This window comes from Trachypithecus francoisi, unplaced genomic scaffold (assembly GCF_009764315.1).
Source record: "Trachypithecus francoisi isolate TF-2019V2 unplaced genomic scaffold, Tfra_2.0 Lachesis_group13, whole genome shotgun sequence".
Classification (NCBI taxonomy): domain Eukaryota; kingdom Metazoa; phylum Chordata; class Mammalia; order Primates; family Cercopithecidae; genus Trachypithecus; species Trachypithecus francoisi.
In genome coordinates, this window is record NW_022681458.1 from 108,201,507 (window position 1) to 108,215,980 (window position 14,474).

General features: G+C 36.4%; 1 protein-coding gene across 17 annotated transcripts in view; it reads right to left on the minus strand.

Annotated features, from left to right (window-relative positions):
• R3HDM1 (R3H domain containing 1) overlaps positions 1-14,474 on the minus strand; it is a 198,964-nt gene that overhangs the window by 98,923 nt on the left and 85,567 nt on the right. For 12 of the 17 annotated variants that reach the window (XM_033231669.1, XM_033231661.1, XM_033231657.1 and 9 more), the window contains exons 4-7: positions 11,431-11,472; positions 10,874-10,963; positions 6,102-6,216; positions 5,001-5,079 (exon numbers count right to left, since the gene is read on the minus strand). In XM_033231669.1, coding sequence (XP_033087560.1) covers positions 5,001-5,079; positions 6,102-6,216; positions 10,874-10,963; positions 11,431-11,472 — 326 coding nt within the window. The remainder of the gene's footprint in view (positions 1-5,000; positions 5,080-6,101; positions 6,217-10,873; positions 10,964-11,430; positions 11,473-14,474) is intronic. The other 5 variants (XM_033231662.1, XM_033231674.1, XM_033231673.1 and 2 more) reach the window with 2 other exon arrangements.

Below are 14,474 nucleotides of genomic sequence, written 5' to 3' on the forward strand. Positions count from 1 at the left end.
AGATAAGAAATAAAATGACTTAAATATTACCTCCAATAAAAATGACTTTTAGAATATATTTCAGAGAGCAAATACATGATGTTCCCTAGAGCAAACAAATTACTTAAAAAATATCCATTTTCAGGATTAATCCACGGAATCGTTTTCCTGTTAGTTATTTAATATAGTTATCTGTACCATCCATATTTCTCCATATAAAATTTATACAATATGGCTAAAAGCAACACAAAAATATGTACAAAATTATGTCAGTGAGTGTAATCTTTATCAATAACACCTTCAGGTTCCTAGGTTCTAATTCATTAATGACTGTATTTAATACGGTAGCCTCTGAAAATATTGCAGACACCCAGAAATTCCAGATAACTTATTATTTAACCCCTGAAATTTAGTTTATTTATTGGGCTATGAACAAAATAATGAAGATTTAATGATGTGAAAAAAAAATTTCAAATTAAAGTGATCCAAAAAGGAAAGGTTGACTAAATTTTAGTATCACTAAAAATAAATCTGCTTAACATCTAGTAGAATTCTCTAGGCAATATTCAACCTTGAAAGCTTCAGTGGGAATTTGCCATACTTCTAACTAATTGTATAGCAGGTATAGCTGGCAATTAGCTGTATGCTTCACTGAGAGAGAACACTGAATCATTTATTAAGCAAACCTTATTTCTCACAAAATTTAACACTAGCTTCAACTTCCTAAAACCACAATGACATTAATAGTAACTTATACATTAGCCATTAAATGAATTATTCACTTGTATATTTGCTCAAATAAAAATGCATACACAGAAGGAATAAAAGTACATGCTACAATATGGATGAATCTTAAAAACATTATGCTAAGTGAATAAAAGCCAGTCATGAACGACCATGTATTATATAATTTCATTCATATGAGATGTCCAGAACAGAGAAATATACAGAAACAGAAAACAGATGAGGATTGGGATCATCCAATATCAGTATTACTATTATTATTAGCATAGGAATAGCTACAATGTATGGGGTTTCTTTTGGGGCAATGAAAAAGTTGTGTTACTGCGGTGACAGTGCTCTTATCTGTATATTGAATGTACTAAAAACCATTAAACTGTATAGTTAAAAAATGTCTATGTGGATAACTGAAAATCGTTTGCATCTATAGAGGAAAAATAGCTACACAATCGAAACATAATTTGGAAGACATAAAAACAGATTTACAATCTTTGTTCCTTGCTGATGTCTTTCCCACAGGTTTAGAGAGAGAAGAAAAATTCTGCCTGTCTAGGATCTTGTTTCACTCATACTAGTTATGAATTCCTACCTTCCCACTTATTACTCAACCCACTGAGTTCTGGTTCCCGCCATCCTATTCCAAATGTTAAAATAGCCAACAATTTCCAACTTCCGAATCTAATGAATTATTTTTGGTACTTGTTTTGGAAAACCTCTTTAATCATGTTTTCCCTCTGTTCTCACACCAACACAACAACTATCAACAGAGAAGATTTCTGTGACCCCAAATACGTGGCGATTTCTCTCCACCAGCAAGCAAGCAAGCAGTTCTGCAGTGGACACCAGCTAGGTGTCCTCCAATTCAATTCTGACACTCTATACCTGGAGATAGTGTCAGATCCCACAGTTTGGGGCTCAGTCCCCAAGACTGCTCCACTTCAGACACCAGTTCCAAGTCTAGACCTCTGGAACTTCTGACTGGCTTCAAGTTGGGGTTCTCATGACCCCTGCTTTGGATTCAACTAGTTTGCTGGAGCGGATCACAGAACTCAGGGAAACACTTATATTTGTTGGTTTATTATAAAGGATACAGATGAAGAGATGCATACAACGAAGTATGGGGGAAGAGAGATGGAGCTTGCGTTCTTTTCCTGGGGCCTGCCATCCTCCAGGAACCTCCATGTGTTCAGCTATCTGGAAGCGCTCTGAACCTGTCCTTTTGGGTTTTTATGAAGTCTTCATTATGTAGGCATGATTGTTGAGGAGACTGACCTTCACTAATCTCCTCATCCAGGAGGTTGGGAGCAGGGGCTGAAGTCCCAACCCTCTAATCATGCCTTTGTCCTTCCAGTGACCAGCCTAATCTCGTATCTTGAAGCTGCCAGTCAACATTAGCATACAAAGAGATACCTCTTTGGAGATTACAGGCATTTTAGTTGTAAGACAGGAAACAGGAAGACCAAATATATACATTTCACAACCTTACAATACTTCTATTTTCATATCCCTCTGCTATTTTATTTTAATTAAATAATTCATTTATTTTGAGATGGAGTTTTGCTCTTATTGCCCAGGCTGGAGTGCAATGGCATGATCTCAGCTCACTGCAACCTCCACCTTCCAGATTCAAGCAGTTCTCCTGCTTCAGCCTCCCAAGTAGCTAGGATTACAGGCATGCATCGCCCAGTTAATTTTTGAATTTTTAGTAGAGATGGGGTTTTACCATGTTAGTCAGGCTGGTCTTGAACTCCTGACCTCAGGTGATCCATTGTCCTTGGCCTCCCCAAGTACTGGGATTACCTGCATGAACTACTGTGCAGGGCCCCTCTGTTATTTTATTTTCTGTGTAACTGTTCCCTTTTGGTTGAGTTCCAGGACAAATGTTCTCAGGATTCCTCTGCTCGCTCCCTCTCTCTCTTTAGAGATGGGGTCCAGCCTGGAGGGCAGTGGTGAGATCACAGCTCAGTGCAGCCTTAACCTCCAGGACTCCAGTAATCCTCCCACCTCAGCCTCCTGAGTAGCTGGGACTATAAGCACATGCCACTGTGCCCCGGTTTCACTATCTTTAGTACTTGGCCGTTCTGTTCTACTCTACTATCCCCATTGCCTTTCCATATACAAATGATCATCAAATCCTGCCATGATACTTCCTAAATATCTTTCAAATGTGTCTTTTCCTCTCCATTCTTTTCTATGGTCTCCTAGCCACTGTCTTTGTTTACAGTTATCTCTGCCAAAATAATCTTTCTAAAACACCAAAGTAATCTTTCCAAAACACAAATCTCATTATGGCATGGCCCTATTTAAAATCCTGTAACTACTCCTTAACTTGGCATGTCATACTCAGTATTTCTCGACTGATGCACTACTGGCATTTCAAGACAATTTTTCATTGTTTATCACTGTTTCGTAGGCATTTTTAGCATCCCTGGCTTCCCAGCAGCACTCTGCACTCACTGGGACAATCAAAAGGTCCCCTCACATTTCCTCACTGCCAGGGTGTTATTATGCCATGTTGACGATAGTTGGATATGACCTATGCTTCATACCTCACCAGTACCTTTACTGTCACTTTCTTTTTGTTTGAGACACCGTCTCGCCCTGTCGCCCAGGCTGGACTGCAGTGGCACATCTCCGCTCACTGCAAGCTCCACCTCCTGGGTTCACACCATTCTCCTGCCTCAGCCTCCTGCATAGCTGGGACTACAGGTGCCCACGACCAGGCCCGGCTAATTTTTTGTATTTTTTTTTTGTAGAGACAGGGTTTCACCACGTTAGCCAGGATGGTCTCGATCTTCTGACCTCATGATCCGCCCGCCTTGGCCTCCCAAGGTGCTAGGATTACAAGCGTGAGCCACCGTGCCTGACCTTTACCGTCACTTTCTGGAATAACTTGCCACATGCTTGTGAGAGTCAGAGGGTACAATCTTATCTTTCCTTGAATATAACACTACCTCTCACATAACTATGCCTTGGCAATCCTCTAGTCTCTATCTGGAATGCCCTTCCCATGCTTCTCTGTATGGACAGCTCCAATTTAAAACACTCTTAATTCAAGATTCAGGTTAGGCACCACCTTTTCAGTTACACATTCCCAAATCCTTTCAGAGGTTGGGGCCCTTTTCTGGCTATTACAGCATCTGTAAACCTCTTTTATATTTGTTTTATTTTAATTATCATGTGTCTTTTTCTAGTACAGAGACAGTGAATACTGTAGGGTCAGAGCTTTTATGTAAAACCTTTTCATATCTACGATGTTTACTTAGCACAATGCTTGGCACATTGTTAGAGATGTTCAATAGACTCATAAATTTATCTTTCTGTTGGGACTACTGAGGAATAAACTTGAACTGGAGGAAAAAAAGTCAAGCAGAGTTGCCTATATTCTCTCTAAATCCTTACCTATAATCCTTCAGCTCCTATTATAGACAGACCACTTTTCATTTTGGTAATTCTCTTTGGGGTTGATATTAAAAAAAAAAAAAACAGAAAATCAAGATAGTACTGAAAACAATACCTCCTGAATAAAAACAAGTTATCTTGAAGCAAGACTATATGAGATAAACAATTCTCTTATCTTCCATGTGCCTATATCTAGTGACATCATTTTTATTTCAGTGTATGTCAAATACCTACTACTCTGGAAAGTTAACATCTAGAGGAAGATTTCTTCACCTTGGCATCTTTCACTCTATGAAAGTGTTGGTCAGATAATTTGTGGGTAGCCATTTTTGTAGGGAGAATGCCTCAAAGTGGTTATGAGTTGCCGAAAAATTTAAAAATTATTCATTTAGTAATCTGACAAAATGAAAGATTTCACAATTAAAGTACTGACTCAAACAACTCAAAAATCTTTGGGTTGATGGTTTATAAACTCAGCAAGAAGGAACAAAAACTTTGCATTTAAAAAGTTCAAAAACTCATTATAAGTGAATACACTTAAGTTCTTATTTGGTTGAGTGCACTATGGTGAGATACCTATTTTTCTTTTTTCTCATGACTTAATGGTATATGTCTAACTCAATTAAGAGCCTAAATATCTTAGTGATTCTGTATTTCCCAAAATTCATACATCATGGTGACATGCATAATGCAAAAAGATATTTATATATTTTCATATACTAGACCAACAACACCTTCGCCCTAAAAAACTAAAATGTTTCTGGTATACTTCAAATATCTGCAATCTTATTCTATTACTCTAACTCAGTAATGAAAACATATATAGCAAAATTATGGTACTCTAGAAGCAATGGAAACCTTATAAATTTAATTTTTACCTGGGATTGTTTTTTAATGTATTTACTAAAAATTCATGTAGATCTATGCCAGTTGAATCAGTGTATTCTTGACTGGAATCTAAAAAACAACAACACAAAAACCCAGTATAAAGTTGTTTGAAAACAAGTCCCATTCCCTTTTACACATGATGTATATCTTAAATAAAACAAGATGCCCCACATTGAAAAAAATTTGACAAAGTAGGAAAAGTTACAATGAACTCCGGTGACCACAATTTTTCTATTCCCATATAATGTGCATGACATGAGTTTATGTAACTGCATATCCATGCACATTTTAAAAAAAAATTAACCTCTCACATGTGTCTGTTTAATTTCCTCTAAATTCTTTAAAGATCCTTTTTTACTCACCACCACCTCATGTTCAAAATGCCTCCGTGGGTGAAAAATTTCAATGATTTACATAATTAACTACATTTGTAGCAAATTAAGACAGCTTAGTTCAGATATGAATATAATGGAGGCAATAATATGGAGGTAGATACAAATTTTAGTTGTGAAAGAATTTGATTCTTATGAGGTCTGTTACTACTGGCTTGCTTTCAAAATACTTTTCAAATATTCATGCTATCTTCTCCTTAAATGTAATATCCTTATACTATTTATAATACTGGTCAACATAACTCGGTTTTTAAATTTAAAAAGCATTTCTATTGATCTGCAATGCCAGGTAATAGTGAAGACCTGCCACACTTATAAAAGAATATTACTGGATACTCAATACTATGACATCAGCTCTTTGTATCATAAGGAATTCAAGAGTGATAGTATTCTTAGTGGAATCAATATAAAAATTATAATGACTTTAGTATTTTACTATGAGTGAGGGACCAGTAAGAGATTAAGATATTTACCTTCCTCAATGTCTGTTATGTATTACAGTTTTTGGCGGAAACGTCTTACTGATACATGGAACTGTGTTAAACCATTTTGCCCAGGTGAATAAGTACTGTATCATCCTTCCAGTCTGTTCTGTGTCATTTTACATAAAGATATACTATATATAATTATTCGAGGGGTAAAGGATGGAATTACTGATAGCAAAATTTTTTTTTGTAAAAAAACAAAAGAACTGCAAACCTCTTGATAACATTTTTCTGGGCAACTTATCACTGGCCTTTTCTTTTTCTGCTTCATCTTTTGAAGGCTTCTCTTCTTTCTCAAATGATTGTGTTAACTGGATCTGAATTTTCTCCTGTTAAAAGGCAAAGTCAATTATTCAATGAAAATACAACATAATTCATTTAATACCACACATTTATATTTTTTGAGTAACATAAAATTGCACAAAGAAAAAAAGATTATTTTACCCAACTGGATTCTTTAAACTAAAAAACAACTTAATAATACTGTACCACTTTTATCAAAAACTTTACATAAAATGTTAAAATTCATGTTTTGAGTTGAATATATCAATTAAAACAAACCCTCAAGATTATTATGGAGAAAATAAATGTTTCCTATTATAGTTTAAGCATATCAACTTGTAAAATCCCTGGAGGGTGAGAATTCAGGTCTTCTTAACCTATTTTTGCAAGGAAGATGCCAACCAAGAGCATAATTATCATCAATCATGACAATATGAATGTATAAGTGTCAAGTCAATGATTAATAAAAATTAGGTTTCTGAGTATCCATTATCATCATACATTCCTTCATTCTCCTACCATATAAAAATAAAAGTACAAAAATTTCCGAAATCAACGGCACACAACTTTATTTCCTTTTTGAGATTTATATATCACTGTCAATCCTTCGATCACCACAGTTGTTCAGAAAGATTTCAAACAAAATTGTATCCTTATAGATATGTAATGTTTAATTGTTAAGTAACCACATTCTATAAGACTGAAAGGAGAATTCACATTTTACTTTAAAAGCAATGCCATTACATGTAATTCCTGAACCCAAAGGGATTACCAAAAATTAATTCACACAGAGAGAAAAGGCAAAAATCATGTAGCTCTGTTTACTTAGGTAAAGAAAGCTATAATAAATTCTACACCAGTTTTACTAAAGATAAAGGGGTAGCCTATTTTTAGACTAAATTATACTGTTGTTCTACAGTCATGAAAACCATCAATCAGACACGTAGATTTTTTACCACAATAGGACTGCTATCTGCTATTTTCATCTCTTTTCTTCTTCTCAATTCATCATACCAGTTCAAATTTGTGTTCATAATATAGGGTAAATGATGCACACTGGCAGTTTTCACTAGGACGACAAACACTTGCTTTATGCATTCTCTGTCTTGTTTACCAAAGACACTGGCAACTTCCTTACACTCATCAACCAAGAAGTAATTCTTCTTACTGTGATTCATTTTCCAACCCACTTTCTTTACTCTTTTCATAACTGCAAAACAGGTATCTAGAAATGAATCCCAGAACTATTTTTCAGAAGTATAATATTTAGAAGTTTTCCTGACTTGCAATTTCTATTCTGGTTACTCAAGAGGAACCCAATGAAATCCAGGCTGGGAGAAAAGATTTCACACTAACCCCTCTTAGATCTTCACTAAAAGGCACTTCCAGTAACTAGCAGATTTCATTTCTAAGCTCTCCTCAAAAAGCCATACATTTTAATTACAGATATTAAACTATTTTATCAAAATGAACTATATTTTTAAAATCTTGTAAGTTTAATGTACTGAGGCCTGTCTTCAGTTGGCCTAGTTTTCAGTAGCAATATAAATAAGATATATTTTAAACACTGAAGTCCTTATATACAAAATCTTCAGACTATAACTGGAATAATAGCTACCTCTCCATAGGAAGCTGTAATTCCTTTACTCTTCACTCTGTCAATGACATCTGTTATTGAGGTCACTTCCCTCTCACAAGCTCTCATCAGATACCAAGTGACATCTCTCTCTTAATTGCCTCTCAACTTTTTGAATGAGTTTTATTCCAGATTAATTCCTCAAAAATCACATTCTGAATCAAGCAAATTAGTTGGAAAGTGTGTCTACCATCAAGGATTAGATACTAGTACCTTTCATGAGAAATAATTTATTTTCCAATTTCCACCCAGGTGCAATTTATTTATCTCAAGGCTTGGAAAAAGACTTCTTACTAGAAGAAGCATCTTTTATTCAGAAGATTTTATTCATAGGCAATTATCCAAAAAGAAAAAGCTTATTGGATCTAAGAGAAACTGAGAAAGAATATATTAAGGGAAATAACTGAGTTTTGATATAGCTTCTTTAGTCATTATCCACATGCCATAACTCATCTTTTTGAACTGCCAACACAAAAAATCATCTATGATCAATAATGTATATATGAATACATAACATATATTCCTGTTATTTTTTCCTCATATAAATTTTCACTAGCCAAATTTAGTACCCTAACAGGTACTCAAGATTTTTCAAATAGGTAAAATGCACTACAAAAAACAAAGGTCATGATACAGCTTTTGATTTTTCAAAAAGTATACACTTTTTCTGTATTAACAGATTTATGAATGCCTGACCCTTCTTTCCTCAATCTCTTTTGACTGTCATGAGGCTAAGATGGTGTAACATCTGTTTTTTGGTCAACAGAACGAAGAAATGAATTTTCAAAAACATTACAGTACCTACTACTCCATCCCAAACAGGCGTATTCTTTACTCTGACTTGTACAAAAGAACTTTTATTTTCTTTTTTGAGATAGAGTTTCGCTCTTGTCACCCAGGCTGGAGGGCAATGGCGCAACCTCGGCTACCTGGAACCTCTGCCTCCTGGGTTCAAGCTATTCTCCTGCCCCAGCCTCCTGAGTAGCTGGGATTACAGGCTTGTGCCACCACGCCCAGCTAATTTTTGTATTTTTAGTAGAGACGGGGTTTCACCATGTTGGCCAGGCTGGTCTCAAACTCCTGGCCTTAAATGATCCACCCACCTCAGCTTCCCAAAGTGCTGGGATTACAGGCGTGGGCCACTGTGCCTGGCCAAAAGTGCTGTTTCAAAAAATAATTTTAGTGATTTTTTTTTTTTTTTTTTTTGGAGACAGAGTCTCTCTCTGTCGCCCAGGCTGGAGTGCAATGGCGCGATCTCGGCTCACTGCAAACTCTGCCTCCCAGGTTCACATCATTCTCCTGCCTCGGCCTCCCAAGTTGCTGGGACTACAGGCGTCCGCCACTACGCCCAGCTAATTTTTTGTATTTTTAGTAGAGACAGAGTTTCACCGTGTTAGCTAGGATGGTCTCGATCCCCTGACCTTGTGATCCCCCTGCCTCGGCCTCCCAAAGTGCTGGCATTACACGTGTGAGCCACTGCGCTCGGCCTTGATTTTTTTTTTTTTTCAGACTACATTATAGCTGTCCAGTTTTCTTACAGTCATGCAAAAGCCAAAGGTTAATATTTGAAAATGTTCTCCAGGCAAGGATTTAGTAAATATTTTGACTGTATTTCTGCTTTTTGCTAGAAAGTCTATTTCATTGATAAAATGTATCTATTTTATCAAATAAATGCATACAGCTACCTCCTATGTAGACACATTAAAAAAAAAAAAAAAATCGGCTGGGCGCGGTGGCTCACCTGAGCTCAGGAGTTTGCAGCCAGCCTGGCCAACATGGTGAAACCCCGTCCCTACTAAAAATACGTGGTGGTAGGTGCCTATAATCCCCGCTACTCGGCAGGCTGAGGCAGGAGAATCACTTGAACCTGGGAGGCGGAAGTTGCAGTGAGCTGAGATCGCACCATTGCACTCCAGCCCGGTCAACAAGAGTGAAACTCCGTCTCAAAAAAAAAAAAAAAAATTCACAAATTAATTTTCAACCTTGTGTTTCTGATGCAAAGAAATGTCAAAGCAAACAGATTTTTAAGTACATTTCACTGACAACAATCTATTTCAAAACATTTTCCTCGCATTTTCAAGCAATAAAATGTAGTGCTTTTCAAAAACAGTACATATTCTAAATATGTGACAACTATCCTCAATATCTGTAAAAGGCGTTTGAGGGTATCATGTAAATTAAGGGAAAGTATAACAATTTTAGTTTGAATCACCAAATGCATAATGATAATTACTTTACAAAAAAGATGTACATGTCGTGGATCAGTCATGGCTTCTTAAATAACCACAAAATTGCCCAAATTCCTTGCAAACTGTCTATTGGGATAAAGGAGTATTTTCAGTTGCTCAAACTCTTATTAAGTAGAACAAGCCAGTAGGCAAAGTTATTACAAGATAAACATTGGTAAAGGGTCCAAAAATATCTATGCATAAATATACAGATATAACATGAGACAGAGATCAACCCATGGCTGAGATTAACAGAAAAGTAGTTATAGCATTAAAAAGAATGTAAGGGACAAACTAAATGGTTTGCCTAAACCTCAGTGTTCTAAATTTTATAAGAATAGACATATGAGAAATCAGAAGTACTAGATAATTATTAAAGAGCCAAGCTAATACGAAAATTGGTTTCACCATGTATTCAGGTTACATTAAATGATCTATCAAGAAGTAGTCTTGGCCAGTCTCTTTACATACAAGCATTAAGTATCTGACAAATTTCTAAAAGATAAAACTAAAAGGGCAAATTTCACCACAATTATATTCACTGGAAGTGCTACCTTAACATTTTTTAACTTTATAAAAATTAATTTATAACTTTCCTAAAGCCACATTCCTAATTAGTTACATGATTCCTAAGTTTTTCCAGAAGAGAAATCATTGCTCTAAGCCTTAGATTGAAGCAAAGAGGTTTTCTAATGTTTCATGTATATCTTGGGTGCCGAGTATTATTGAATCAGTTTCCTTTAGTCAAAATAAAACAAATATAACAACACAACTTAAATCATATATAAAAATTCTCCAGTTCCACCATGTCTTGAAATAACATTTGTTTTGCTTTTTTACCTGGTTCTCCTGTGATATCTCTGGTGCAGGTGGTGGTGGAGATTCTTCACACACTGCAAGGCTCCGAACTAGCTTTAACTTTGAGCTTGACTAAAGAGAAGTATTTATAATTAACACTACATTTCAGAAATCTAGGGCATATCCAAAAGTCCCCTAGAAAGAGTTTCTAAGTTTCTTTATAGTTTCTGCCATAACAGTAGATGAAATGTGCAAGTTAAATGTATCATTAAACACTACTAAAAGCCTTTGTTAAGAAGGAAAACAAACAATTGCAGTTTTGAAAATTATAGCAATAGAAAGAATGGGAATAATTCCAACTTCATATCCCAAAGAATGGTGAGAAAGCGATTTTCTCTACAGATAAAGAACCATCAAGATAAAAGCAATGCACAAAAGCGACTAGGCAAGACAAAAATCCCAAATAAAACAAAATAAGCTTTCTGCCCCCCATAAAATATGAAAGAACTAAACTGAATGTAGTGCTATATGAAAACAAGGATTTATCAAGCATGACGGAAGGCCCTTGGCATGCCAGCACACCAAAATATTTACTATACCTTAGACCTTTTTCCTGTCTGTCCAAATGACTGCAATGGCCGCTGAATATACAAGAAAGATTTGTATTAAATTTCATACTGAAACAGAAAATTTGCTTCTTAATTCATACTCCTAAACCACAGAAAAACTAACTGTGCATAAAGTATGAAAAGTGAGGAAATCAAAGTTGGTTTCAGTAAAAGAGTACTGATTCCTCCCAGAAGCACACTTGCAGAAGATTCTTTAAAATCCTGGTAGGTTGGCATTTTTACTATTATTTTTCTTTCTTAGGCATTTTTCTTTAAATCAGCAAATGGCCACAATTTCTATGTTGAGTACAATGGAACTTATATGGTGACTTCTTAGTAGTGAAATAAAATATACTTCATTATTTTACAATATATTATAGTTTAGCCAAGGTTAAGGAAAAACAACACACACAAAAACCAGCAGTTTAAGGTAGATACACTCCGAAAAGTTCTAAACTTAATAAGAATGTTTCAAATGCACAGTGAGTCAGAGTCCAATCACAAATCTACTGAGGTGTAGACTGTATGAAGTACACCACCAGTTTATTAGTGATGGAAACCTATTCATCAGGTCTGAGATGAGGCAATGAAGCAGAAAGGAAGAAAAAAGGGCAGACTTCCAATACGGATGTCCAGCATGACTGATAGGCCGACCATCAGTCACCTGATTGGAGAACCCTGTAAGGCAAACTAATTCATGTTTGTGATACAAGCTTTGGTTTGGGAAACCAGCTGAAGCACCTGTGAGCCAGAGCCACATAGGTTTTAAACAAACCAGAGCCAGATAGGTTTTAAACATTCCTTCCTACATTCCTTCCTTCCATCTGCCTGTCCTTCCTTTCGTTCTTTCTTCCAATTTTCCTCCCCAAACCCAACACCAAATAGTACATGGCCCAAGTATCTATCATTTTTACTTCTTAACATGAGGGAGCCAGTCTGGTACCAAACATAAAACAGATTCAAAATCCTTAATATCCAGACTAGTATGCTTTACATTAAAAACAACAACAAAAAAACCCCCATCATTTTATTTCAAAAAGGTCTTCCTTGTAGAGTCAACAGAAACAAGAGTCTACATTATCAGTATGTCCTGCTCCCATTTTGAGCCAAAAGTCCTTCAAAATTAAAAAGCACTGTATTCTTGGGATTTTAACCCTAGATTACACAAACTACAGAATAACAACAAAAAGAAAATAGAAAAAATAAAAGAAAAATGATTTTGTTTCTTATATAGAAGAAAACAGTATGCGTGTGCACACATGCATATGGCAGTGCTGCCTAAGAGGGCTTCTGCATGTTGGTATTGCCTTCTGTTTTTACCTACTCTCTAATTTGTTCAAGAGGATTTCTAATTACCCGTAACTCACGTCTAACAATGTAAGTAAAATAAGTTATGCTACCATCTAGACTAGGTGGTAGATGCCATCATCTCTAGGGCTTACAGGAAAAAAAAATAAGTGGGAGAAAAGCAACAGGTGAATAACTACGAAAATGCACATAACTAAATGAGTTATGAGGAAGTAGAAGGGAAAATAATTTGTGACTTACTCTCAGTCCTCTGCTTTAATTTCTTGTAATTTTAAGTATCACTGGTATAAAATCTTCTATTAAAAATTTTAAAATGAAAGAGGTCATTAACTAGCAATGTAAATCCTGTATTCATATGGAAAAGAGCTGAACTTAAATTTTTGAATTTGCTTCTTATTAGTGGGCAACCATGGTCAAATTACTTTGGTTTACTTTTACCTAAAAGTTCATACTATTCGCACTAATTCACAGGATTCTTGAAAGGATTCAATGAAAGCGTAGCTAATAAAGGGGCTTCGAAAACTCTAACGTGTTATAAATGTAATTGATTATTAAAGGTTAGGAACTGACCATGTCAGAAAACCAGTGTGCTGCCTCTGCTTATTAGCAATGAGATTAAGATAAATTACTTAATCTAACAAATGATAATTTTAAAAAATCTATAAAATGGGGATGCTGTATATTGTCCCTGTCGTAATGCTTGAGAATATTCATAGACTCACACATGTATTAACTATCTCACTTTTAATCTATAAGGAGGCTTTGATGAAAATGAGGAAAAGATAAAGGAAGATACAGAGAAGTAAAATTATCTTAATTTGACTTCATTTAATAAACATGTTTTAGGTTCCTGCTGTACACCAGACATTGTGCTAGGCACTAGGGCTATGAAGATGAATAAGACATAGTTCCTGGTCTTAAAGACCTCATGGTCCAGAATCAGTTACTAAAGTCAAAAGGAACCCCAGATCTTCAGAATCTTAGTCCAGTGCAATTAATATCTTTAAAAAAACTTTATTGTGGATTAAATTCTACCTGAGGCAGACAGAATTCTTTTTTTTTTTGAGACGGAGTCTCACTCTGTTGCCCAGGCTGGAGTGCAGTGGCGCGATCTTGGCTCACTGCAAGCTCCGCCTCCCAGGCTCACGCCATTCTCCTGCCTCAGCCTCCCCAGTAGCTGGGACTACAGGCGCCCGCCACCGCGCCTGGCTAATTTTTTGTACTTTTAGTAGAGACAGGGTTTCACTGTGGTCTCCATCTCCTGACCTTGTGATCTGCCCGCCTCGGCCTCCCAAAGTGCTGGGATTACAGGTGTAAGCCACCGCGCCCGGCCAAGGCAGACAGAATTCTAAAGATGGCCCAAAAGATTCCCATCCACTGGTTATTTAATCAAACACAAATCAAGGTACTGCTGAGAAAGGATTTTGCTCTTTTTTTTGTTTCGTTTTGTTTTGAGACTGAGTCTCACTGTTGCCCAGGCTGCAGTGCAGTGGCATGATATTGGCTCACTGCAACCTCCGCCTCCCAGTTTTAAGCGATTCTCCCGCCTCAGCCTCCCAAGTAGCTCAGATTACAGGTGCCCACCACCATGCCACGCTAATTTTTGTATTTTTAGTAGAGACAAGGGTTTCACCATGTTGGCGAGGCTAGTATCAAACTCTTGACCTTAAGTGAGCAGCCCGCCTTGGCCTCCCAAAGTGCTGGAATTACAGGTGTGAACTACCACG